This window comes from Rhinopithecus roxellana, chromosome 17 (genome assembly GCF_007565055.1).
Source record: "Rhinopithecus roxellana isolate Shanxi Qingling chromosome 17, ASM756505v1, whole genome shotgun sequence".
In the NCBI taxonomy this organism is placed as follows: domain Eukaryota; kingdom Metazoa; phylum Chordata; class Mammalia; order Primates; family Cercopithecidae; genus Rhinopithecus; species Rhinopithecus roxellana.
Genome location: NC_044565.1, coordinates 96945068 through 96972601, shown reverse-complemented (window position 1 = coordinate 96972601; position 27534 = coordinate 96945068). Strand labels below are relative to the sequence as shown.

General features: G+C 40.8%; 2 protein-coding genes across 7 annotated transcripts in view; one reads left to right on the top strand and one right to left on the bottom strand.

The window, feature by feature from the left end:
- The first annotated feature begins 56 nt into the window (after positions 1 to 56).
- C17H2orf49 (chromosome 17 C2orf49 homolog) lies at positions 57 to 12050 on the top strand. Of its 3 annotated transcripts, none has more exons than XM_010360979.2 (5): positions 57 to 1236; positions 3176 to 3342; positions 6415 to 6541; positions 6668 to 6790; positions 8570 to 12050. In XM_010360979.2, the coding sequence occupies exons 1-5, from the start codon at positions 928 to 930 to the stop codon at positions 8624 to 8626; spliced, it is 783 nt and encodes a 260-aa protein (XP_010359281.1). In that variant the 5' UTR covers positions 57 to 927; the 3' UTR covers positions 8627 to 12050. The 3 variants fall into 3 exon arrangements, with proteins under 3 accessions (XP_010359281.1, XP_030776866.1, XP_010359280.1); XM_030921006.1 differs by having other exon boundaries at positions 6688 to 6790; positions 8570 to 8588; XM_010360978.2 differs by having other exon boundaries at positions 6415 to 6790; positions 8570 to 11999.
- A 10569-nt stretch (positions 12051 to 22619) lies between these two features.
- Positions 22620 to 27534, bottom strand: part of FHL2 (four and a half LIM domains 2) — a 76144-nt gene continuing 71229 nt past the window's right edge. For all 4 annotated transcript variants that reach the window (XM_010360982.1, XM_010360983.2, XM_010360980.2 and 1 more), the window contains 2 exons: positions 25072 to 25258; positions 22620 to 23228 (listed from right to left, as the gene is read on the bottom strand). In XM_010360982.1, the coding sequence (XP_010359284.1) occupies positions 23077 to 23228; positions 25072 to 25258 (339 nt within the window). In that variant the 3' untranslated portion in view covers positions 22620 to 23076. The remainder of the gene's footprint in view (positions 23229 to 25071; positions 25259 to 27534) is intronic.

Sequence of the window (27534 nt, the reverse complement as noted above, 5' to 3'; positions counted from 1 at the left end):
GTAGCTAGTACTGCAGAGACACCACCATGCCTGGCTAATTTTTTTTTTTTTTTTGTAGATACGGGGGGTCTTACTTTGTGGCCCAGGCTGGCCTAGAACTCCTGGCCTCAAGCAATCCTCCCACCTGAGCCTCCCAAAACGCTGGGATTACAGGCATAAGCCACCACACCCAACAAGTTTAAGTTTTAAATGTGCAAAATATTTAGGGATATGTATCGCTCCCATGAATGACAAAAGAGAAGCAGAAAATATTTCTTAGTGATTACTGGGAATTAGACTATAATTGATTATCTACAGCAATTTAAAAACTTACTTCACTGTAGCTATTAATACATGCAGAAAAAATGTAGTTGGATTTTATGCTTGCTACTTCCTCACTCTTGAGTAAATTATCCTTTCTATGTATCAGTTTCCTCATCTGAAAAAAAGGCATTCTGGTAATATACACCTCATTAGGCTGTTCTGAGGAATGTGATAATACACGTAAAACGCAGTCCCTGGCACACTGTAAATGTCTAACGTTTGGCGGTTATTACTGGCGTTTCCCAGCCGGTTATTATTTTTTACATGTAAGCAGGTTAATTCAGAGCATTACTTCAAGACACAAATACTTGAATACCTATTTGTCCAAGGAGCCTGGGTTACAAGGAATTCACTAAATAAAGCCTCTGGTCTTATGTTATATAGAAGGGCGATGAAGAGACAAGAAACAGGTTAAACAAAGAAAAACACGATAATTTCGGACACAACCACTGCCATATTTAGAGTACTGTATACCGCCCCCCGCGCCAGAATTCTTTCCCTTGAGGCTGCCCCAGGAATCCCTTTGACTTCTGCCGTTGGACGTCACAGAAGGCGCGACCAAGTGGTCGGCTCCCGGAGCTTCACTCTTCCCTCCCTGCAAAACGTGACACGCCATTTGTTTCTATGCCTGACATCGTTCTTTTCTCTGGTCCCTGCGAGCTTTTGCAAGCTGGACCAGGCCCCAACACCCGCACCAGCTGCGAGAGAAAGAGCCCAGCATGCGGCGCACTCAAAGTGACGACACACTCGAGTCTCCGCCCCAGTACGTCACTTCCGGAACGCTTCCTTCGCGGGGCTTTGTGGGTAGCCGACTGGGGTCTCCTGGCGACGACGATGGCGGGGGATGTGGGCGGTCGCAGCTGCACGGACTCGGAACTGCTGCTGCACCCGGAGCTGCTGTCCCAGGAGTTCCTTCTCCTCACTCTAGAGCAGGTTGGGCGCGCCGGATCGGAGGGAGGGAGGGAGGGAGGGCAGGCGGGTGGGCCTTCCCAGGTGAGGCGCTTGCACCTGAGCTTGCCTTAAGTAGCCCTCGGCAACCACTGACACTCCCGCTGGGTTTGTGCCACTCTCCACCCACGCAAACCAGCCAGCTGTCCCCTCGCTCCCGCGCCTCGCCCTCTATCCGAAAAAGAGATGTCCGTAGAATATCAGGAATGCTTGGGAAATAGGGCTTATCTATCTGAGTCCCGATGGCTTGTAAAGAGGAATCCCAGGCGACACCCCCTGCCTGTGTGTAAGCCCCGACCTGAGGAAGAAAGGAAGTGGAGAAGAAGCGTAGAATAGACATGGAAGGTAGAAATCATGGACTGTCAGGACTGGAAAGCATCTGAGAAACCGTCCATTGCACACCCTCTCTAATCGTTTAAAGATGATTGAACAGTTCCAGAGAGATGAAGTGACTTGTTTAAGGTCACAGCATCTGTAAATGGTACTGCCAGGAGGAGAATTCAGGGCTCCTGGCTTTCCATGTAGTGCGTGCTCTTTTCCAGCTGGTGTGGCCTGTAATAATAGGCGAAAAATGAGAAAGGAAAAAAGTGATGTTTTAAGTGATAGAGAATTACTGAAAGTTTCCTTGGGGTTTATGTAGCGTATTTTGTTGTTTTCCATATGGTTTTCCCCTTAGTACCCTATCTTTCTTGAATTTCAAGTCCTCTTGCCAAGTAGAGCTTATTTTAATTATGTTAGTAAGTTTTTACCTGTGGTTGTCAAACTTTTTAGGTACTTAAGAATCAGTCGAGGGCTTGCTAAAACACAGATGGATGGGGCTCCGTCCCCAGTTTCTCGTTCAGTAGTTCCGGAATGTGGCCTGAAATTTTGCATTTTTAACCAGCTCGTTGCTGACCTAGAGAGCACGCTTTGAGAACCGCTGTCCTAAGGCAATACTTTCCAAAGTAACGGGCCTATAAATTCTCTGGGAATGTTATCCAAGAGAATCCTGGGAGTTTCCCCTACCTCTGAGTGAGTACAGGGTAAAAATAGATGAGTCCAGTATACGAAAGAGAAGTAAAATGTGCTTTTATTAGTTTTTGTTGGAGGACATAGGCTTGTCAATTGTACTAAACACAAATGTTTTCAAGCCTTTCTGAGTTGAAATTGAAGAGCCTGTGTGAACTCATTTCCATTCTCATTTTTCCTTCTTAAATCCAAACTCTGTCTTCATGACTACTACTGTGCTTATGCTATGTTTTTCATGATGTCAAGAACAAACTGGAAAATGAGGAGGAATTTGGTGATTTCGATAGAGATGGTTGGACAGTGACTGGAGGCTTACTTGAAAGGACCAGTGAAAATGGGGTGCAGGCTTCTCTAATGATGTACTGCTACTGTCATCAGTACGGGGATAACAGTTTCTGTCTGTGGTATTATTTGAAATCTTAGTAGTTAACTTCAATTTAGGAAGCACCAGATTAGAGAAGCACGAGAAATAAAAGACAGACTGAGACCTTCATCCCACTAATCTGATCATGATAGTAACACTCAAAGTAGCTTATTGACAGAATGTGGTGATTGTTAATCATTGTTAGCTTTCTTTTGTCTGTTTTCCCCCGGCGGTCTCCCGTTTTCAATCCCCTTTATATATTAAGATAATATTACTGGAAATGATCTTTCATGCTTGGTGTGTTGGCTGAGCAGTTGTGGACAGCAGTCCTTGTCACACTGAGAAAATATGACCATTGTCTTTAAGATGAGGCTGAACCTAATATTTACAGAATTCAACCTATAACACTGCCTCTGAGTGCACGTGTTTTGTGAAAATGGTTTTTTATAATTTGTTATTTAAGCAGTAATGTTTTACCATGTTAGGTAAGGTGGTTGCTTACTAAAATCAAAAATGTTGTTTTTGAAATTGCTTTTGTTTCCTTTCCCACAGAAGAACATAGCTGTTGAAACTGATGTAAGAGTAAACAAAGACAGTCTTACTGACCTTTATGTCCAGCATGCAATACCATTGCCTCAGAGGGATTTGCCGAAGAATAGATGGGGGAAAATGATGGAAAAGAAAAGAGAACAACATGAGGTTAAAAATGAGACTAAAAGGTACTTTTTGGTGGTTCTAGTTTTCAATTTATCTTACATAACTAAACAGTTATTGATTTTTCCTGAAGTAAACTTCAGTAAAATAGTTATTTACTCAATAACTATCTATTGAGCACCAGGCACTGTCCGTATAGCAGTGAATAAAACTGACAGAATTCCCTGCTCATATTTGTGTTGGGAACGACATAATAACACAGTTAAGATATGGTATTGTTATATAGTAATACAGACCAGGGAGAAAATTACAATTTTTGGTAAATTGTCCAGGAACGATCTTAGTGAGAAATGACATTTTAGTAGAGAGACCTGTAGGAAGAAGAGAACAAGCTAGCATTCCAGGCAGAATACAAGAGGCTGGATCTTGAATGTGCCTATCATATAACAGAAACAACAAAGCAGCCATCAGGGCTGGATGGCGAAGTAGGAGGAACGAGTTGTATTGGGGGCGAGCGGGAGAGATTGTCAGATCATGTAAAGCTTTGTAAGTCATTGTAAGGACTTTGGCTTTACTCTGAGATGAGAAGCCACTAGAAGGTTTTAAGCAGAGTGGTGACATCATTAGATGTACATTTTGATAGGATGACTCTGGCTGCTGTCCTAAGAAGTGATTTAAGGTGTGTGGGGAGGGGAATGGGCGTGTATAAGAGTGGAAGCAGGGAAACAAATTAGAAGGCTGTACTGTAATCCAGACAATAGATGGTGGCAGCTTTGACTACAGTAGTAAATTTGGTAGGTTGGAGCATGCATGTTTGAAGATAGAGCCAATAGGAGTTCCTGAATTTTGAGAAAAAAGTCAAGTCAGGTAAAACTCTAAGGTCTTTGAATAATACACAAATGAAGGGCCTGTTAACTAGCTTAAGTTATGCTATTTAAAATTATTTAATTTCAAAAAAATTTTTATGAAACCACAAGCAAGTGATTTTTCTTTTTTAAAGAAAATTACATTTGATTAATCAGTGTTGTTGATTGGTTAATAAGTACAAAGTGTCCTAAGATCCTTAAGTGAACTCTTCTGTGTCTGTTATATCTCAAGTGGATACTATTGATCAATTAATTTTTTTAGTACCTTCTATTTGTAAGACACCATCATAGGCAATCCACTAGAAGCAGTGAGAGAATATAGAGTAGGAAGGTGGGGGTAAGGGGAGTATGTTCCTCTGAGTTTTAATCTCTGTTTTACAAAGAAAAACTTAAGGATTGAGATTATTCTCCACGTACGAAGGATACATGTCTCCTCATTGTCTTTTGGAAAATACACACACGGTCTGACCTTTGATCAAGAATGCATTTCAGATTGACCATTTTAGCTTGGTGGTTACTTTTACTTGTACAGACTATGTAGTGGTCTTAACTTTCATAAATATGGCTTACACTGCATATGACTTTTAATTTACTTTTGCTGTTATTCAGCCAGTATTTTCCTCTTGCTCAGCACATTCAGGCATATTGTTCTAGTAAGCAAAACTTTATGTGCTGGTCATACTTTCCTTTGAAGCAATCTTCGTACAACTGTCTTGATTAGTCCCCCAAAATCATTTTGGAAAGGATCTTTGACTGTTTTTTAAATTCACAATTGGATCAGAGCATTAAAACTGGAAGGATCCAAGAGATCATCTTGTATTGTTGAACTACTTATTATTTTATCTGTGGAGGAACTGAGACCCTGAGAAGAGCTATAACATACCCACGGTCACACAGAGCTAGGACCAGGTCCATAGCAACATAGCCCAGTGCTTCTCAAACTTTAATGTGCCTCTTGAATCTTAGATTAAACAAATTGTCAAATTGTCAAACCCTGCTCTCAGTCCCTGTTTCCCTTCTACAAAGGCAGTGGGTATGAACTTATTTCTCATTTTCTACCAAATGATGTTCAGTGATGACCCAAGAATTGTTGAGTTTGGCCAACTGCCTAGGAATCTGGTTCAAAGGTGGGTTTGATGTATTAGTTCAGGTTGATGCCCCAGATTCTCCATTTCTTACAAGCTCCCAAGATAATGACGTTGCTGTGCTGGTGCTGCTGGTCCCTGGATCACACTTTGAATGGCAGGGCTAAAATGTTCTTCCTGATAACTGGCTATGTCAAGTTCTTTTAACATGTTTAATTAAAAGGATTTTTTTTTTTTTTTTAGGCCAGGCGCAGCGGCTCACGCCTGTAATCCCAGCATGTTGGGAGGCTGAGGCGGGTGGATCACCCTGAGGTCAGGAGTTCAAGACCAGCCTGGCCAACTTGGTGAAACCCCGTCTTTACTAAAAATACAAAAATTAGCTGGGCATGGTGGCACACACCTGTAATCCCAGCTACTCAGGAGGCTGAGGCAGGAGAATCGCTTGAACCTGGGAGGTGGAGGTTGCAGTGAGCCGAGATCGTGCCATTGCACGCCACCCTGGGCAACAAGAGCGCAACTCCCGCTCAAAAAAAAAAAAAAATTTTTTTTTTTCAATTGATCTGTGATATAGCTTGAGGTATAATAAGTAGTAAGCAAATGAATGCTTTCATTACTATTGAGAGTGGAAATTAGGTTTCCAGGAGGTAAATATGAGACACTTGCCAAATTTTACAATTCAACTTGTACAAATGTCATAGTTACAGTTAGTTTAGAAAATGCCTTGGCTTTAGAGACCTTTATTGAATGGAGTAGAATGCTGTGCCTCATTTGTAGACTGCTACTGTGGTAGTCTTGGTATAGTTTTATAGTTTATTATCCTTTTTAAATAATAACAGATTGCATGGTTAAGATAACCCCATCAATAAGCTGGTGTTTTTTAACTAGGAAATCTCATTTTAAGTTCCAGGGCTAGACGGTTAATTGATGTTTTAAAAATAGCTGCATCTTGTGTATACATTAAAGCTAACTCTGAATTTCTTGTACATAACTATTTTAAACTTTGAAATAAAACACTAGGAAATTCTTTCATTTAGAGTGAACATAGAAAATTTCATTTTTAATAGTTTCACTTAGAATAGATTAGTCTTATCAATAAATCTTTTTGTTTACTGTTTATTTTAACTTGAATTCCAGTGAACTTGAATTTCAGATGATATTTTTCAAGAGTGCATCTCTTTGATTTCAGGAGTAGTACTGTAGATGGGTTAAGGAAAAGACCCCTCATCGTATTTGATGGAAGTTCAACAAGTACAAGCATAAAAGTGAAAAAGACAGAGAATGGAGATAATGATCGACTCAAGCCTCCCCCTCAGGCAAGCTTTACCAGTAATGCCTTTAGAAAATTATCAAATTCCTCTTCGAGTGTTTCACCCCTAATTTTGTCTTCCAATTTGCCTATGAACAATAAAACGGAACACAATAATAATGACACTAAACAGAACCATGACTTAACGCATAGGAAAAATCCTTCAGGCCCTGTGAAGTTGCCACCATTGTCCCCTGTTGGAACTACTCCAGTGAAGTTAAAGCGAGCTGCTCCTAAAGAAGAAGCAGAGGCCATGGTAAGTATGGGGGTAGTTTCCATGCCGGTAAGTGATCTGAATGAAGCCTGAGCAGTCTGCCTCATGGGAGGGGGTCGACTGTGCTGCATTCTGTTCTTGAACCCTTTTGATGGGCTGTCCGATTTGTATAATACATCTCATTACTCCAGTACTTGAATCCTGGAATTTTAAAATCGTGGTGATTAATGTTTTTAAAAGTTCACTCAAGTTATTTCTGCTTAAAATATGTAGAGAGAGGATCTGTTAGGCAGTTTTCTTAGATTTTTCTCATTTAGTTCCTTTAACTGTCTTGGAACTAAAACAGATAAATATTCCTTTATTAGCAAGGTTTAGAACATTAAGTAATTTGTCCAGGGTCACACATTTATTAAGTAGCATTTGGGGCCTGACCTTAAGTCTGTCTGTGTGCATACCTTAAACCCACACCAGAATCTTTTTAAGATTTACCACTTGCCTCACCTACTGCTCAAGTTACCTAGCTTTGTGGGGATAGCAGAAGTTGGGGAAATCTGTTATGTTGTGCTCTACTATGTTGAATCATTTGGATGCTTGTTGGCAAATTTGGTGCAGTTAACACAATGTATTGGAGTTTAATTTGTGAGATGATTTTTTATATATACACATATATATGTAATATATATAGGCTCTTCAGAAAAGTGCTTTTACTTTTAAATACCTAGTAGTTTAATAGCCATTATTCCTGTAGTATACTTGGCTTTGGTATTATTATCATCTAATCATGTATCAAAGTGATCAAAACTCGGAAAATTCAAACATTCTAGAATAGTAGACACTGGAAAAAGAAAACCACCTGACTTGGTCATGAGTTTTACTTTCATTAGTTCATTGAATCCTGTCAGTAACCCTATGAAATAGGCATCTTCATTATTCCTATTTCACAGATAAACAAACAGAAACTTAGTAAATTTAAATAAGTTTGTCCAGAGTTCCAGTGTTATTAGTAAGCGACCAGACTGCAATTTGAATTTAGGTTTCTTTGATCCCAGGGCACACACTCTGGAGGCCATGCTTCCTCCATACACCTTTCAGCTACATTTGTGGGAGAGAGGAGGAAGGTGTGGGATAAGAGTTAGAAGAAGAAAGCCACATTTCAAATATTGCCATAAGGAGTAAGCCTCAGAGAATTTTTTTTTTCAGGCTGTTAAACAGCATTTCTCTACCCTAGAAAATTTTACTCTTTTATAGATACGAGATATATATTTTTGTAGAGACAGGGTTTCACCAAACCTCTTGGCCAGGCTGGTCTCAAACTCCTGACCTCAAGTGATCCGCCTGACTCGGCCTCACAAAGTGCTGGGTTACAGACGTGAGCTGCCTGCCTGGCCTGTTTCCCGCCAATTTTGGATTGCAGAGTTGATGGGGGAGATGGACTGGACAGGGAGAAGGCAGATCTGGAGCAGTCAGTGGTTTTCAACTCTGATTGTATGTTAAGATCACTTGAAGAGCTTCCAAAAAAAAAGCAAAAAGAAGTCAGAGCCTTATCCGCCTACCTTTTATGGATTCTGGTTTAATTGGTTCTAGGATAAGACCAGGCCTGGGGCATGTTTTAAAGTGCTCTGAGTTATTCTAAACTACACATGTTTGAGAACCACAGTGCTAGGAAACTCACCACCTTCTCTTTGAATATATTGCCACCAGATGGCAGCAGTGATCTTCCATTAATATATTAATAGTAAACCTTGGTTGTTTAAAATGTTCATTTTAGTTGTTTTCTGATATTCCTACAAGTATAAACTGATTTCTGTTCATGTCTTTCAGAATAACCTGAAGCCCCCACAAGCAAAAAGGAAGATACAACATGTTACTTGGCCCTGAAGAAAAGTTTCCAAAAATGTAAATATACTGTAACTGTAGTTTTTCAAACATGTTCATATATATTGACAATATTTACAGAAATCCTGATTATTGTGGAATTTTCTTAAGAGGTTCCAAATAGGTTTAAAAAAATAAAGGATTTATTTTCCTTCCCTTCTTCCCTCCCTCCCTTCCTTTTTTAAAATTCTTGCCTGTCTTGCCCTGATTAGGAAAGAATAACTTTTAAAACCTATGGCTTAATATATGTCATTTATATTGACCCTACTGAAATCATTATGTGCAAGTCTGCTATAAAGCATCCATTGAATTGGCCAGGCACAGTGGCTCACGCCTGTAATCCCAGCTCTTTGAGAGGCTGAGGCGGGCAGATCACCTGAGGTCAGGAGTTCAAGACCAGCCTGACCAACATGGAGAAACCCCGTCTCTACTAAAAAATACAAAATTAGCTGGGCATAGTGGTGCATGCTGTAATCCCAGCTACTCAGGAGGCTGAGGCAGGAGAATCGCTTGAACCCGGGAGGTGGAGGTTGCGGTGAGCTGAGATCATGCCATTGCACTCCAGCCTAAGCAACAAGAGCGAAACTCCATCTCAAAAAAAAGAAAAAGCCTTCAGTGAATTTTAGGAGTTACTCTCATTAGCCTTGTTCAGAGTCTTTGGGGAAATTTGAGATTTTTTTAAAAACTCAAATATTTTACTAGTTTGCCTGCCATTTTAATTTCTTTTACAAAGCAGAAGCATTTAAGAGTTTATCACAGTATTTTAGTAAATATTGCAACATTCATCCTTAAAGGTTCACCAAGAAAAGCATCTTTGTAGTACTGCTGGAAAACTATTGAGAATATACAGATAAAAATGTTGTTCTTTAATTGCTTACATTGCTTCTTCCCATAAAAAGCAAAAAGGAATCAGTGCTTGCTATTGTTCCTTTCCTTGAAGTTATAACAATTGATATATATATTATGAGTTGACTGGTCGATTCTACACCTGGCCCATCCTTTAGAATGTTGTCATGCAGCAGTCCTACCTACTCTTTTCATGAGCAGTCTGTGATCTCACTCTATGAGTTCAGCTATTACTCGCTCTGGGGAGCTTAATCTTTTCAAAATGAAGTTGATTTAAAAAATCTTAGGCAGAGTAATCATGTTAGAGGTGGTATTCGATGGAAGAAAGTTTAGAGAATTGGGAGTGGGGGTAGAATTCTAGAATTTATAAGAGTCCAGGAAGCATAGCAGTCAGCAGCAAAAATTAGTGTAATATGGAGTAGGAGCCACTGGAGTCGAAAGTCACTGCAGAGTGCAACATAGGAAGATGGACTCCTAGCTTACATGAGATTCCCTACAGCTGTAATATAGACACTTCCCACAGGGCTATTCCACACAGAATTACCTGCTAAGGTTTTTTGTTTATTTTTGTTTGAGTGGTATTTTCACTCCAGTTGTATAATGGAAATCAGTGGGAAGATAGGGTTTACCTTATATTCATGAGTTCTAGTTTCTACTGTTCTGCTGTGTGTTTCTAAGCAAAAGCAAAGGGTACTTCATACTTTTTTGTTATATGATTGATCTTCAAATTGAGATTTACCTTTTTCAACATGTTTTAAAGTAGTCTTATTTCTTTTTTGATTTGTTAAAACAAGCATTTTAGTTCAGCTATTGAATAGCCTTCCAAAAAATTAATTCAGCCTTGCAGGTAAGTGCCATACTAAGACTTTAACCCAATAGTTTTTAATCATTTTGCCTTTATTCCAGACTGTAAGTCTGTACACATAAGATAAAACATACTAAGTATTGCATAAATTAACGTTACAGTAAATTGTTATCTGCAGGGCTGATAGACATAATAATGTTGGTGGGCAACTGTGATCCTATACATAAATACATGCAAAAGGAGATTTTAAAAGTGCAGATTTTAGAGTAGATTGACAAATTTTATTTTATATTCAGTTGTCCTTTCCGCTTCCTTCTGTGTATCTCTCTTAGTTGAGGGAGAGTTAGCCATTTGACGATTTTAAGTCAGTGGGAACTTATTTTTAGTTACTCAATAAAATTAATATTTTATTTGTATTTTAACTTACAGAGTAGGTTGGTAATAACAGCTGAACTGTGTAACATTGTTGCTTCAAATTGAAGTTTATATTATGAACATTCAGAATCAGTGCTCATGTAGCAGCATATTATTGAGCTGTTTTGAGTTTGAAATGATGTGGAGAAACGCTAAACCATTTACTATGTGTTAACATAATCCCACCTTCTTAGAGCTTTGTTCATTCTGAAGGTGTATGGATACAGCTTGTCTTGAAATGTCTTTCTCCACATAATGAAGTGTGCTGAATGCTGGGAATCTGGAGCAGCAGCCCTGGGAGCCCTATGTTTTGAAGTGTTTTGGTTTGCTTCAAAGGTTAGAAGAACTTGATATGTATGGCAAACAACTTTAGAATACTAGTTACTCACTAACATGAGGCGGGTAATGTTGCTCTTGATTCTATATTCCAGTAAAGCCAGCTTTTCTTATTGGAGTAGGCAAATGAATGGCATTAGAGTTAGTGGGTGGCTTGTAAGTTGTAGTTATAGTCACTTTACCACTTCCTGCCATTAGCAGGCATCCTTGTTTTTTCTTCCTTTCCCTCGTTGTTCCTACTTTACCCTTTCTCCTTACACATTTTCTTTCTCTATTTTAATTCTCCTTCCTCCTTACTGTAGAACCCAAGCTTCTGCCTTAGGTTTGCAAGTCTTACTGCTTGGCCCTCCTCATTCACTGAGGAGTGAAGATAGGCTGACCCCCTGTCCTCTTACATTTGAGGGATCATAGACTGCTGTGTGAATTCTGGAAAGTCTCAGGACCCTACAGCACCAGGGCACTGAATGACTTCTCAATGGCTGTAAAGACAGTACAGTTTTCCAAAGTAGCCTAATTCATCTGGACAGCTACCAGGCACTGTGGAAAGTTGGTTCAGTTACTACTATGAGGCCATAATATATTTGCTAGTATTAAAATTCTTCAGAATTGGAATTATTATTTGAAATAATATTTTGGTTGACTTAAGTTTTGAGAGACGATTCTAAAACTGATCTAGAGATGCATTCAATAGCAATGTGACCTTTTAAAAACTTACATTAAGTAAAACTGCCAGTAGATTAAATCATATATATATATATATATATATATATGTAAGAGCTTCCTCTATTTACTACTGTTGAACTTCAGTAATTTTTAGAGGCTAAATAATGGTCAAAATGTTTTTAAGTGTGCTCTTTTATTAAATGCTTGTGCAGGTTTTGTAATTCAGTACAGAAAAGTTTAACCTTGTACATTTTGTATGTAAAAAGTCTTTTAAGTAGCCTTATCCTTATTTAAATAAACAGAATAAAATTACCTTGAGTAGGTCTGTTATTCTTATTAAAATGGAAAAATGCTCTGTAATGACTTGATCTGTTTTTATTCGAGTAAACAATTTTGGAAAGTATTCTTTATAGTACAACTTTCTGTACCTGGATTAAGATCAGATGTGATTCGAGTAGTCCAACCATGTCTTGCAGTCCTTCTTTGAATGAGAGGATGGCTGGAGTAGTCTGGTGCTGGGATATCATGGTGCTGCAGAGCCTGATACGTTGACTGTCACTGCATGTTGAAGGATGGAAATAGAAGTCTCTGAACCTTCCCATGTAATGTTAAAGCTCTTAACAAAATGAGACAAACTATAGAGATTCAGTTGAGAGATTTTATGTTAGAGTGATCTGAAAAAAAGTTAATTACTGAACTGCTCTCTTAATATTATTATATTTAGAGACTGATGCTCTAAATTAAATAACTTAGAAAAGACTCAGGTAACTTTCTACTTTGTCTTTTGTTTTGTTTTAGAGATGAGGTCTTGCTCTGTCACCCAGAGCTGGAGTGCAGTGGCATCATCATAGCTCACTGCAGCCTTGAACTCCTTGGCTCAAGCGGTCCTCATGCTTCACCCTCCTGTAGCTGGGACTACAGGCATGCACCACCACACCCAGCTTCTACTTTGTACTTAACACGTAGATTCTTCATTTTTTTTTGTCTGGACAGAAGAGACAAAAATCTTATTTCCACTTAGATTGTTTTTACTGAAGTATATTTTATTAACTAAAGTGCATTACTTTTTCAGTTTTTTAATAACTTGATCATCTTATTGTGGAATGAAAAATAGAGATTTGAATTGCCTGTATATTTGTTGAGTACCTACTATGCTAGCTCTTGGGAATGAACAAGGCAGATTAAGTACTTGCTCTCATAGAGAAAACAGACAAGTGAACCATGAAATAATGGATAGTTGGTAGAAAATAAAACAGGGTCATGAAATGGTGAAGGACAAAGAAAGCAGGATGAGGAGCTATTTTAAATACAGTGGTTAGGAAAGGCCTCTGAAGATACTATATTTTGAAGAGAGCATGACTAAGGCATAGCTATGGAAAGCTTTCAGGAGAAGGATTCTACATGTGTCTGATTTTAGATGGCTGCACAGTCCTCCCATCAAGGCTGGAGTCAGCTTCCCACCACTTGTATATGGACTGGCCTTGTAACTTGCTTTGATCAAGTGAATGCTTCTACTCTTGCACTTGGACCTCTGCTTGCAGCCCTGTGAAAAAGCCCAGGCTACCCAATGGAAATACATGGTTCTCCCAACACCCAACAGCTAGCACTGACTGCCAGACATGGGACCACTAGTCACCTTTCCCCGGTCTAGCTGCCAGCTAACTAAAGCTGCATGATGAGCTTCCTGGTGGAATCAGTCCAAATTGATGACAGTCAGAATCATGAGGGAATAAAGTGGGAGTTATAGAAAGCCGCTAAGTGTTGGGGATAGTTTGCTACCCAGCAGTAGGTAACAGGTACCAGACAAGGACAAAACATGAAAGCCCTAAGGCTTACTAGGTTCTTAGAACAGAAAGACTGGTGTGGCTCTAGTGAATGAAAACAGGGGCAATGGTAGTATAAAATGAAGTCAAAGAATAGGCAGGACCAGATGATGTATGACCCTATGTAGGACTTTGGATTTGATTCTAATACCAATTGGAAGCTGTTTGTTAGCTCTGTTGAGACTTAACCAAGCATTCAGTTTAATCAAAAATAGACTAGTTGAGTAAGTCGATAATAGCCCTATCTTTTATCCTCAAGTATAATTAGCCAAATTTTGTTATGTTTTTTTAATCTTCAGGTAAATAGTTTAAACTAAAACTTGATGAACAGTTAAACCTTTAGGAAGACTTTAAAATGCTTTACCAGTTATGGTGAAAGACAAATACTTTTCATAAATATAAAACCATCCTATCTTTCGAAGCCTTCTGTTATGTCTGTTCTGCCTTGCTATGTGATTTTTTAGACAGTTAGATTTTTGGAGACATTGCCACAGTAGTACAGATTTTTAACATAGCCCATACTGTTTCCCTGCTAACATGCATTCGTATGGTGCCTTTGTTGAAATGACTCATTGTTAACTAAAGTTCATAATTTTTTTTGATTTTCTGAGTTTTTCCCTAGTACCCTTTTACAGTGCCAGGATCCTACCCAGGATACCATGTTATTTCGTTGTCATGTCATGTTAGGCTTCTCTTGGATGTGACAGTTTCTCAGACTTTCCTTGCTTTTGATGACTTGACAGTTTTGAAGAGTAATGGTCAGGTAAATACCTGGGGAATGTTCCTCAATTGAGATTTTTCTGATGTTTTCTCATGACTAGACTGGGGCTGTGTGTTTTGGGGGGAAGGCCACAGAGGTAAATTGCCATTTTCATCACATTATTTTGAGGACACATACTGTAAACATGATACTACTTTTGAGGTTAACCTTAATCTCATTTGGCTGACATAGTGTTTGTCATTTTTTTTCCACTATAAAGTTACTGCTTTTCCCTTCTGAATGTCACTTTTGCCCCCTCCCCCCCCCCCGCAAAAAAAAAGGTTATTCTGTTTCCCCTTTTCATATATACTCTGCTCTTTGGAACAAAGTCATGTAAGGAATGCGGAGTTACTTTGCTGGCGAAGTACCTAAATTATTTGTAATTCTGCACAGGAGACTTATCTATTCTCTACCACTAATTTTATTCAATGATGTTTGTCAGTGTGACTCATGGATACTTAGTTTATATTTTGGGTTAAAGTCTAATGTGTGTTTTCATTTCTTGTTTTGTTTTTTAACTCAAATTCTTTCTTGCATTAGCCATTGAAAGCTCTTTCAGTTAGCTCCCGTTTCCTTGTGACTTTCCCCATCATTGTGTTTTCTTTGAACACTTCCTTTCTGGTACTATAGGATGCTCTAGTGTCGTTTTGTATATTTCTTGCCCAAGCCCTAGAATGAATTATTTCTCTAAGAAGCCTTGGCTCCTTTTATTAAAAACTGAGATCTGGGTACTAAGTATGCTGATTGCTGCTGGGGTGTCATTGTTTTTAGGCCTCCTCAACTGACAGAGCAAGGAAACATATGTACATATATTAACCCCTGTAGGTGTATATTTCTATAGATTTATCTATGTGTAACCATCTGTATCTATAGTAAGTAAAACATGAGTTCATACTATGTCTGTAACTCGATTACTGTATTGATCATTCCAGACTTCCCTTGCATGTCTGTAACCTCCCCCTCCAACAGTGAGAAACATGGCTCCAGCAACCACCATCCATTTACCCAGCAGTAATTGCAGGAGTCGTTAGCCTGTAGCCATGTGGGAAACGACTTTATCAGCTAGATGAGAGTGATTATTAATTATTAGTTATGAGAGTGATGATGTTCATTCCTTTTGCCTTTAATCTTAGAGACTCCAACTCATTTCCAATGTTGCTTAAGTCGTATCATTTAAGATAGTTTCGCAGTTTTGTTTTAATGAGAAAGAATGTCAAATTGACTTTTCTCTATTAACAACAAAATCAATCCCTAGACAACAGTGATTCACCAGTTTTAAGGTGTCTGCTCTATACTTAGGCTCTAAATATGGAACTGAAGTAAATAAAACATGGCCCCTGTCCTCAAGGGCCTTTTCTTCTTCTTTGGTTTGGGGTTTTTTTTTTTTTTTTGGAGATGGAGTCTCACTCTGTTGCTCAGGCTGGAGTGCAGTGGCAGGATCTCGGCCCACTGAAACCTCTGCCTCCCGAGTTCAAGCAATTCTCCTGCCTCAGCCTCTCAAGTAGCTGGGACTATGGGTGCGTGCCACCACACCCAGCTAATTTTTTGTATTTTCAGTAGAGAGCGTTTCACCATGTTAGCCAGGATGGTCTTGATCTCCTTACCCTGTGGTCTGCCCGCCTCGGCCTCCCAAAGTGCTGAGACTACAGGCGCGAGCCACCATGCCTGGTAGGGCCTTTTCTTCTTCTTAATCCCAGTTGTTCAATCTAAATAAAAATTTGAGAAGGAATCTGAAGAACATTTAATAATTAAAGTCACAGTATTCTGTGCATTAGGTAGTTCACTAGTTATATCTTTTAATTCCTTGAAGCCTAGAGAAACCAATCAAAAACAAACGACTGGATTACTCTTGTAGAAGATCCTCTCTGTCTTAGTCCCTTTTCTCCGGCTATAACAGAATACCACAGATTAGGTAATTTATAAAGACCAGTTTATTTGGCTCACAGTTCTGGAGGCTGGGAGGTCTAAGAGCATGGCACTGGCAGCTGGTGAGGGTTATCCCGTGGCGGAAGGCAGAAAGACAGCAGTGAGTATGCAAAGCACAGAAGAACTTGGGCTGAACTCATCTTTCTTTTTTTTAAGTCAAGAAATCACTTCCATAATAACTGCCCCTGTGATAATGGCATTAATCCATTCATGAGGACAGAGCCCTCATGGCCTAATCTCTTCTTTAAGGCCCTATCTCTTAATACTGTGTCTATGGCAATTAAGTTTTCAGCACATGAACTTTTAGGGGAGACGTTCAAACCATAGCATCCTCAGAACATAGTGAGTAAAATGCATAAATGCTAATAGATGCCAGGGATGAAGTCAGTCTGCTCTTATTGTTATAATGGAGTTCTAGTCTCAATTTTTTTTTTTTTTTTTTCACTGAAAGGTCACTACATACATTTTGGCATGGATGTCATGTGGACATTTCCTTCTCAGTGTTTAAAAACTCGTGTATTTAGAGATGGCACTTGCCCCATCTTCATCTCTGTGTGTGAGAAAAAATCCCATGTTTTAGGGGACAGTAGGCTAGGAGTCAGGATTTCTGATTTCTAGTGTGTTGGCCTGTTTGCAGTCTTGAGTAAGCTTTATTCTTCCTGGGCTTCCACTTCCTCCTTTGCAAAGCAGATGGATTTCACTCTTATCCTTAAGACTCTTACAGATCTTATTTTTTGATATTTCTAGAATTAACCTTATGCTTATCCCTGAGCCTCTGTAATCTGTCATTTAATAACCAGGCAGAAAATGAGAGGTGCCCTCAAGTCTGAATGGGCATCACCAAAGATGATGAGAATTAAGTATATATTTTAAGTTTCTAAAGTAATATGATTAAGTGATATGCAAGTTAATATAACTTTTATTTTGCTTTAATATAACTAGTTTTACAAAGTTTTGTCCAAAGGAGTTAGGGTTTATTTATTGTGCTGACTCAAAGACTTGAGGGCAGCCCTCTGCTTACAAATTGGATAGTGTCTAGTTGTAGCAAGTCCACAATGTGTAGTACATATACCTTGGGCTTCATTTTTGTGATCACAAGGATTTCTCTGCTGGTTTTCTAAAGTTCTGCTCTACTAACAGCACTGAGTTCTTTTGCAGGTATTCCTCTAAAGTTTTTCCAGAGATAAAGTAAGGGCAATATTGAGGGAGTAGTAACCATTGTAGTTCCAGGGTACATTGCACCACAGCAGATAGATTTACTGTGTTTCTTGCCTTGTTCGTGGTTCATGTAGAATGATTGCCTCATCAGTGAAATTGTTTCTTTCACTTACTTCAGTGACTACATTTTCATGGTTTTGGTTGAGGGTAGACTAGTTCTATTAAGAATTTTATAATATCTTGGCCAGGCGTGGTGACTCACGCCTGTAATCCCAGCACAGTGGACCCAGTGTGGGCTGCAACAGAAACATCAGGCAGTAGAGACTGACCCCCAAAGGTTTCACATATTGTAATAATCAAAGATCAAACAAGTTGGCTTGCTGTTTAATGAAAAAAAAAGACAAGCTTTAAAGTAACTCAAAGTGTACTCAAGTGAACTCAAGTTCAAAGTGTCACATTTTAAATTTTTAAAATTTTTATTGAGTTATAAAATGCTGTAAAGTTAGAAAAGTTCTAAGTTATATAGTTCAGGAGAAAAAAATGTGTGTGTGTGTGTGTGTGTGTGTGTGTGTGTGTGTGTGTATCACCACCCAGAACAAGATACACAGTACAGCACAGGTGGCAGGTTTTTCTGTAACGGTCCAGATAGTAAAAAATTGCCAGCAAACCAATGCGTAAATGAACATACATGGCTGTGTTTGAATAAAACTTTTTTTTTTTAAGAAAACAGACCAGGTGTGATGGCTCATGCTGGTAATCCCAGTGCTTTGGAAGGCCAAGATGGGGGATCACTTGAGCCCAGGAGTTTGAGACCAGCCTAGGCAACATAATGAGACCTCATCTCTACAAAAAATTTTTAAAATAGCCATGCATCAGCCAGGTGTAGTGGCTCACACCTGTAATCCCAGCACTTTGGGAGGTCGAGGCAGGTGGATCACCTGAGGTCAGGAGTTCAAGACGAGCCTGGCCAATGTGGTGAAACCCTGTCTCTACTAAAAATACAAAAATTAGCTGGGTGTGGTGGTGGGTGCCTGTAATCCCAGCTACTCGAGAGGCTGAGGCAGGAGAATCGCTTGAACCTAGGAGGTGGAGGTTACAGTGAGCCAGGATCATGCCACTGCACTCCAGCCTGGGTGACAGAGCGAAATTCCATCTCAAAATGACAACAGCACACACACATAGACACACACAAACACACACAGGCGGGCATGGTGGTACATGCCTATAGTCCCAGCTACTTGAGAGGCTGAGGTGGGAAGATCACTTGAGCCCAGAAGTTCAAGGTTACAGTGAGCTGTGATCATGGCACTGCACTTCAGCCTAGGCAACAGAGCGAGATCCTATCCCTAAAAAATAAACTAGGAAGGAAAACAGGCAGTGGGCAGAATTTAGCCCAGGGACCGTAGTTTACAACCCATCATACAGAATATTTCCAACATCTCATTGGTTTAGTTTTGCCTGTTAGCATTTGTTTTGTGTATTTTTGTATGTGTATGTTTAATTTCCCAATTCAGTAAAAAGTCTTAATCATATAACTATATTATTTTACATCTAGTCAGAGTTTTCTTATTATCTTTGGCGTTCAGCATTTTGAATGTGATGGGTCTGGGTATGGTCTCAGCATTTATCCTACTTTGAGTTTATTGAGCGTCTTAAATATGTAGATTCATATTTTTCATCAAATCAAATTTGGAGGCTTTTTCAACCACTAACTCTTTTTCTTCTTTTTCTGTGTTAAGAAGTTCTCGCTATGTTGTGCGGGGCTGGAGTGCAGTGGCTGTTCACAGGTGCTGTTTTCTCACACTGCAGCCTCAAACTCCTAGACTCAGGCAATTCTCCCACCTCAGCCTCCTGAGTAGCTGGGACAACAGGCACATGCCACTGCACCTGGCTAGTCATTAACTCTGAAAAATGTTTTCTCCTGTTTTTTTTTTTCTCTCTCCTAGCCTTCTAGTCCTTCCATTACACATATGTTGGTATGCTTAATGGTTTCTAACCTTTCTCTGAAACTCTTTTCATTTCACTCTTTTTGCTGTTTTTCAGATTGTATAATTTCTGTTGTTCCATCTTCAAGTTCACTGATTTTCTTCTCCCAACTCAAATCTACTATTAAGCCCTCTAGTGAATTTTTCTTTTCATTTAGTATATTTTTCAACTTCAGAATTCCATTTGATTTATTAAAAATAATTTTTCTCTCTTCATTGGTTTGTTTGGTGAGTAAAGTCATCTCTTGGTATCTGTGGGGGATTAATTCCAGGACCCCCTACAAATACCAAACTCCATGGATGCTCAAGTCTCTTATAGAAAATGGCATAGAATTGCATATAACCTATTCACATCATTCTGTATACTGTAATCTCTACATTACTTATACCTAATACAATGCCTACACATCACTTCATCTGCATGGATTCAACATAGTATTCAGCATGTGGAAAATCCAAGTTTTGCTTTTTTGGAACTGTGTCAACTTTTTTTTTTCCTAAATACTTTTGATCCACAGTTGGTTGAATCCACAGATGAGGAATCTGTGGATATGGAGGACCAACTGTAATTGTTCTCTTACCTTCCTTTTTTAGATATGATTTCCTATAGTTCTTTGAACAAACATGTTTTTATGTTCAGCCAGTGTTTGGTCAGAGGTTCTGCTTACGCACTTTGAGCTAATAAGATTTCTGCTCTTTGCTGATGGACCTGTGTATGCCTTGGAGAATGCTTTCAAGTTTGTTGCACATCTGATTGCTCCTGAGTGGATACAGCGCAGTCCATACATACTTCCCGAACCTCAAGGATAAACAAGATTCCAGGAGGGCTCCACTTGGCTATCTCTTTCTCTGCTTTTCCATGTTAAACTTCTGGCCGGTCTGTCATTCTGCTTTTTGCTACTAATAGCACAGAGTTCCCAGCCCCTTCCTTCATTGTTCTCTGGCAAGATGTCTTACTGTTTTTGACAATCCCCTTAGGCAAAGATTTCTCAATTCTCCGTACCAAATACTAGCCCCCTTGGGCCGAACTGCTGAGTTGCCAGTCTCAGAGCCTGGCTTTCCCCTGGGGGCTGGACAGTGGCCTGCTTCTCCGGGAGTGACACCCCTTCTCTGTGAGTGGGTTGGTAGCCACCAGTCTGCTGAGATTGCCCCTCCCAGTGTGGAGCCTCCGCACTGGCAGGCTAGGGTAGGGGCAGTTGGAGCTCTAGGATTCTCAGCCTGTGGCACCTGGGGCAGAGCCCTAGACCAGGATCTGGGGGAAGAGAGACCCCTTAATTTTTGGCTGCATTGGTCCAAAGTAGAGTTTGTCACATGAAGCTGGGGAGTGGGGATGGGATGGGATGAGGCTGTGGCTGAAATGCCAGACTCACTGTTCTTCCTAAGACTTAGTAGTGGATTTTCCTGAATGAATGTGTATTTTGTTATATGCCTTTGGGGAGATTTTCAGAGACTTTGTGTTGTGTGGTTTCTATACAAGTAATTTCCTTCAGTAGGAAGAGGGTTGGTCAGCTAAGCCCTGCACACCACTATCCGTAAAGTCCTGTCAGTCAATGCTTTAAGCCTTGGCTGGGCTGCTTGGAGTCTGGCCTAAGTATACACGGTTCAATTGTCAGCCAGAAATTTCTAAGTTCATGCAACACACTTGGGGCTATCCTTTTCAGGATTTTCTTCCTCACTTTCCAGAAGCTGTTTATCCCAAACTCTGGCCTCTGGTTCCTCAGTCTAGTAAGACTGCAGGTTTCCTAACACAGTTTTAGATCCCTGGCGGGGGGCTGCCGTTGGATAAAAGGCCGAAACAGGAAAATCACCCAGTGTCATTCTCTTCTTCCAAGTGTCTACCCGCCTCCAATATCTGCCTGCTTTGGATCGTGCTCCAGTGTTCTCAACAATTAAATAAATATTTTGTCTAGAATGACTGTTAATTTGGAGGAGAATTAGTCCAATTGGAGCTATTTACTAGAAGTGGAATCCCCCTAACCATTACTTTTAGAATGGGTAATTTAAGGTTGGGAGAGTCTGTGTTTTCAATGAGAGCAAGTAAGATGTTCCAAAATGAAATCTGGAGTGCTTTTACTTTTATGAAATAGAAAACAGCAAAACAACTAACAAGGGATGAAATTATTCTTTTTAAGCAAAACCTCAAGTCAACTATAAATCCAAAAGACTCATTCCAGACATCATCAAACATTCTAACAGTGACTACCACTCAGATTAAGAAACTGATTTCACATATGCTCAGCATACATCAGACTTGATTTCCACCAAATTTTTCTGTTGCTTAGCATATCATTTTATTATATTGCGTTGTCTTAGAAAACTAAGGACAAACACGTCACTGATGCTAAAGAGAACTGTGCAGTGCTCTATCCCATACATTGGCTCTGTGCTTCCCAACTGTGTGCTGCTATCTGAGATTATTTCACAGACTATTGCCACGCTAGCTCAGAATGTTATTTTTATTGTAGTGACTGTGTGTCTCTCCTGCTTTACTGCCCTTTTCAGCAACACTGAAGGCTCCCAGTGTGCCCTCAGTTGCGAGGGTGTTGAGAACATAAAGATGAATAGGATGTTGTCTCTGGCCTCAAGTTGCTTATGTCCTTGTGCAATCTTTCACTTTATGGAAGTCGGTGTAAGATGTGGATCCGTAACACTAGGACAGAGCCAATAAGGTCTGCCAAGAAAAATGACCTGAAAATTGGCTTCACTGTCAGGAGTTTATGTTACTGCATCAAATGCAGAGGATTACATTCCAAGAGAAAGAGTATGGGAAAGAGAGAAGGTGGCCGGGTGCAGTGGCTCACACCTTTAATCCCAGCACTTTGGGGGACCAAGGCAGGTAGATCATCTGAGGTCAGGAGTTCAAGACCAGCCTAACATGGTGAAACCCTGTCTCTACCAAAAATACAAAAATTAGCCCGGCACAGTGGTGGGCACCTGTAATCCCAGCTACTCAGGAGCCTGAGGCAGGAGAATCGCTTGAACCCAGGAGGCGGAGGTTGCAGTGAGCCGAGATTGTGTCATCGCACTTTAGCCTGGGCGACAGAGTGAGACTCTGTCTCAAAAAAAAAAAAAAACTGGGAGAGAAGGTAGCAAGGAAGAGGTGCCTGATGTTGACTGAAGGCTTCCTTTAAATAAAGGGTGTGATGCTATTCCAGTTGGCGATGCCCCAGGCCATTGGAACTGCACTTAATACAGTGACCATCAGACCATGCAATGAAGTGTTACTTAGACTCAGTGCCTCAACCTTTAATCATGATTTCACACACTGCCTGGCAAAAGATTTTGTTCTGAATAACTTTATTGCAAGTCATATAATCTTGGTTTAGACTTGACACAACAGGAAGTTACAGAGCTGTAAATACCAATTGGTCATTACCTTACTGAGTTTAGAAAACTTTCAAGTTCGTGACATATGTTAATTGCACTTAAATAGGCAGTGAGAGAAAGATTTATAAAGACATCATTCAAAAGGATTTTTACATTTGGGTGTGCCTTACTCGATTACAAAAATTTCAAACCATCTTCCCACCTAGGGCCTAGGGCGAGTTTTCTCTTTGCCTGGGACTGAACTAGCACAAAGCACTAAAGGGTTGAAGCAAACGTGAGTATCACTGAAAAGCACTAGAAGAAAGTCTCAATGTGGCTGGAACAAACCAGAAGGCAAGATTGCCTGGGTGAGAAAGAAAACCTAAAAATCTGTGTGTGAGATCACAAGCAGCAACTTCTCCGTGTTGACTTCAGATGTCTTTCCCACAGTCGGGGCACAGGATGTCGTCCCTCTCTGTGAGGAAGCCACGGCCCACCAGTGAGAGGGAGCACTTCTTACAGTTAAAGCAGTCGTTATGCCACTGCCGTTCCTCAAAGGAGATGTATTTTGTGCCGCCAAGTCCTGTTAACAGAGAGAAAATAATACCGGGTGAAGAAAATTAGAATCAGGCAACTGGGACTGAAGAAGGAATTGTGGTTTGATCCATTTCAAAGTTTGGATTGTGTAATATGGATAGTGTGAACTAGGGACTGGGTGCTGGGAATCCATATGTAAATCAGATTCTATGCACAGCCTGGAGGATCTCGTGAATATCAGAAGAGAGATAGAAACTGGTTCCAAAACGATGTGATAAGTGCATCAAAGAGCGCTGACTGTATTTGTTACGTGTTTTCCCACAAAATGAAACTGTGAGAACAGGAAGCAGATTTCTCTTATGCCTTCACTAGGTGCCTCATGTTGCCTGGTGCTCAAATTTTTGTGATTTAATGATTGAAGCACTGAAGGGAGTGTAGAAGAGGAAAAAGTTAATCCTCCCTGGGGTGGCCAGGAAAAGCCTCACAGATAAAGCGCGATGTGGGTAGGAATGAGGGGAGAGGGATATTGTTGCGGCGGGAAGATCCTGAGAAAGCTGCAGGCAGATAGAATGGAATCAAATATTTAAGGTACATTGGTCCCTGATTATAATACAGTTGGTTTTACCTAGTGTTTTTTCTCAGTGCTACAATAACCACAATTCACATTCATATCTAATGTTTTACATTTAAAAGTGCTTTTATATAGATTGTATCACTTTATAAAGCTTAATGTTATAAACATTGACCTCAACAGAAGTTACTGCTGAAAACAGCATTAAAGATGAATATGTTCTGGCAAAAGATTGCATTTTCCCCCTAAATGATTCCAAGGGAAATGTGGTATATAAAGGACCAGAAACATATTTTAACATAGGTAAGTAAACTGTAAATACTATGCTTTTCTTCATATTTTAATTTCACATGGAAATGTAATGAGCTCTGCATCACACATGAGAGAACTGTTTTAGTGACCTGGGAAGGTGAGTTAGCTCAGTTAGGTGAACTTGGTTCTAGGCCTGAGGGAAAAGAAAGTCAAGGATAAGCACACAGGGGGTGTATAGATGGGTTTCTGTAATTACACTGAAAAGCCACATGGGAAAGCCAGGCCACCGGGTACTCCATGTGTCTGCCACCTTCCTCTGATAGAGAAGAACCAGTCCACTGAATGCAGTGGGATTGAAAATCCCACATCATAAAACTTCTCCTGTGTTACTATAGAATACACACTTTTCTCTCCCCACCCAGTCACTAATTTGTGTAGTGGTATGTGGTGACCATCTAAAGGACTTTAGCGTGAAGTCATCTGTTCTCCACACTGAATTTCTCCAGCCTGCTTAATAGTCTAGTCCAGAAGCCTGGTCTGCCAGCCAGCCAGATTTGGGGCTCTCACTTAGCCAGATTCTTTGGGGGAATACAATATGAAAAACTCCTTAGAATGTACCCTCTGCCCTCATATAGCTATGGCCTTGTGGCAGACATTTCCCACTAAGATGCTTTGGAGTACAACCGTCCCCCTAAGATGCTGGGGAACACTTCTAAGAAAACAGCACAGCTGCTAAGCCTGAAAAGGCCAATTTTTCTTGTGCTTATGTGGTGTCACAGGCTCACAGGCTGCAGTTTTAGAGATAATCCAACCCAAAGCAGAAACTAAACCAGAGCATAGGCCATATGGTTGTGATCCGGTGGGCGGCAGAGGAAGTAATCATTACTTGCTGAAGCATAGCCAGTGCACCAAGGAGAGGAAAGCAGATAGGCAGAAAAGTCTGCTGTGTTCAGAGCCTTAGGGAGGTCTGGGAAGTTTAGGGATATAGACAGGGTCACATGCTAAAATGCTAGGTCTTGTTCAAGCTTACAATCCCTCTTCAAAGTGGGGACCCCGGGACACTCACCGCTGATGGGGTTGGTACACCCAGCACACTTCTTGGCATACAAGTCACAGAAGCAGTTCAGGCAGTAGGCAAAGTCATCGCGAGCTGTGAAGCGCTGCCCAGACAGCTGCTTCCTGCAGGCAGTGCACACAAAGCACTCCTTGTGCCAAGGCTGCTCCCGGTAAGTGACCCCTCCCGTGGTGATGGGCTGCAGGGACGAGTGGGAGAGTTAGTGTGGTCTCTGTGCTTGGGAGACATCTTCAGTCTCAGCTACTGCCACTGGACGTTGCAAGATCCTCATTCAGAAAAGGTCCAGTTTGTTAAACATCACCATGAAGCTGCTTGACAAACCTCACAGTCACTCGTTACCCTCACCACACGCTTTCATTCCAGTGTCATAGGTCCTGGCTTTCCCATTAGTGAAACTGGAGCTCGGGGGTTGCCCTCAGCCCTTCCCAGGGATGCTGGAGATCTAAGGCACAGGGCACCTCAGTGGCGTTGCCACCTTTGCGAGCAGGGAAGCAGCACAGTGGAGGGGTCGGGATTGAAGACAGCATCAAGGAGACTTGGGTTTGAATCCTCATCCTACTCCTTACCAGACCTGTGGCTGGGAGCAGGTCATAATAAAGATCTCTGCACCTCAGTTTTCTCATCGAGGAAGTGAGGGTGATGATGTTAAATAGGCAAGTTGATGGGGAGTCCTTACTTAGAACCCTGGCAGGGCCGGTGGCTCACGCCTGTAATCTCAGGACTTTGGGAGGCCGAGGCAGGCGGATCACTTGAGGTCAGGAGTTCGAGACCAGCCTGGCCAACGTGGCGAAACTCCATCTCTACTAAAAATACAAAAAATTAGCTGGGTGTGGTGGTGCGCCTGTAATCCCAGCTACTCAGGAGGCTAAGGCAGGAGAATCGCTTGAACCCTGGAGACGAAGGTTGCGGTGAGCTAAGATCATGCCACTGCACTCCAGCCTGGGCAACAGAGTGAGACTCTGTCTCAAAAACAAAACGAAAACCCTGGCAAGTGGTAACCTCTCCAATGCCACTCACAAGCCTGTCTCTCCAACCACTTACGGTGAAAGAAGGAAAAGGCTTAAAGGACAGCTGGGACTGGCACCTGCTGATGCCACAAGAAGATATGGGCATCTTGGAAACTTTGGGAAAAATAAGCCAGATGCCTTCATTCTCACCTGTCTTGTGGTCTTAGAACATCTGTGAGGTGAAGCTGCAAAGCCACAGGAGGTGGAACGGCGGCCATCAGTACCTCAATTTTACCTGGTAGTTTTCTCCAAATGTTGCATCTCACATTGTGTTTGAAAATGTGTGCTTGGCGGAGCTGAGTAAGCTATCAGAGGAGTGTAGGTGGCCTCAGCTTGGCAAACGAAGGCAATGGAAGATGTAGTGCAAGCACCTCACAATCACGCTTTTTTGCTTTTTATTTTTTGAACATTTCAGTATCATCCAGTAATTCCTTTGGTCTTTACATAAAGCTTGTGAAGTAAGAAAGATATTAATTTTATGGGTGAGTAAACTGAGACTCAGAGAAATTAAAAAGTGACTTGCTGAAGAATTCATAGCTGATTAATGACAAAGCAGGAGCTAGAATTCCGGACTCCCTTCTATCTTGTATTCTTTTCATTAAACCATAAATCATAAAGCATCTTCCTATAACCCACCCCACCGCACAAGAGAATGAACACAAAACACGCTTTGTTGCAACGTATCCATATGCATGCAGTAGCCTGTGTGTGTAAGACATCTCCTCTGCCTGCAACATACATCCTCAGTCCTCCCTCACTCCAGATTCCATGCTTACCACCCACATCAGCTAGCTCGATGCCTCTCAGCATAGCCTGATTTTCTCAGAGACTCCCTCCCTAAACGCCACCCTGGCCCCCCACTCCTCAGATTAGTTGAGGTCCCTCCATTCCACACTCTGCTTTTCTCCTCCATAGCACACTGCTTAGTAACGACTGATGGGTTTGACACTGGAGCGTGCTTCCACCTAGACTACAGTTAAGTGTCTGCATCTTGTCCAGCATCGGATCCCCAGTGCCTGAGAGGGCCAAGTTCATGTCGAGGAGTGGATGCTTCTGGCATGAATGTTTTTGTGTGTATTTAACAAACATGCACACAAAAGGCATGCATCCCAGAAGGATGTGTTGCTTTCATTTCTGCAAATGAATAAAGCATACATTGGAAAGATGACAGAGGAAGAGCAATTCAGATGAACTTCTGTTAGGTCTTGATGAGAAAAACAGACCAAAATGAAAATAAGAAGGAGAGAAAACAGGGAAGAGGGTTCCTAAAATAAAAGCAGGAATGAGACCTCAATCTAAGAATAAAGAAAAAACAGGAGTTCGTGACCAGTCTGGCCAAGAAGGTGAGACACCGTCTCTACTAAAAAAAACAAACAAACACACACACAAAAATTAGGTGGGTGTGGTGGTGGCGCCTGTCTGTAATCCCAGCTACTCAGGAGGCTGA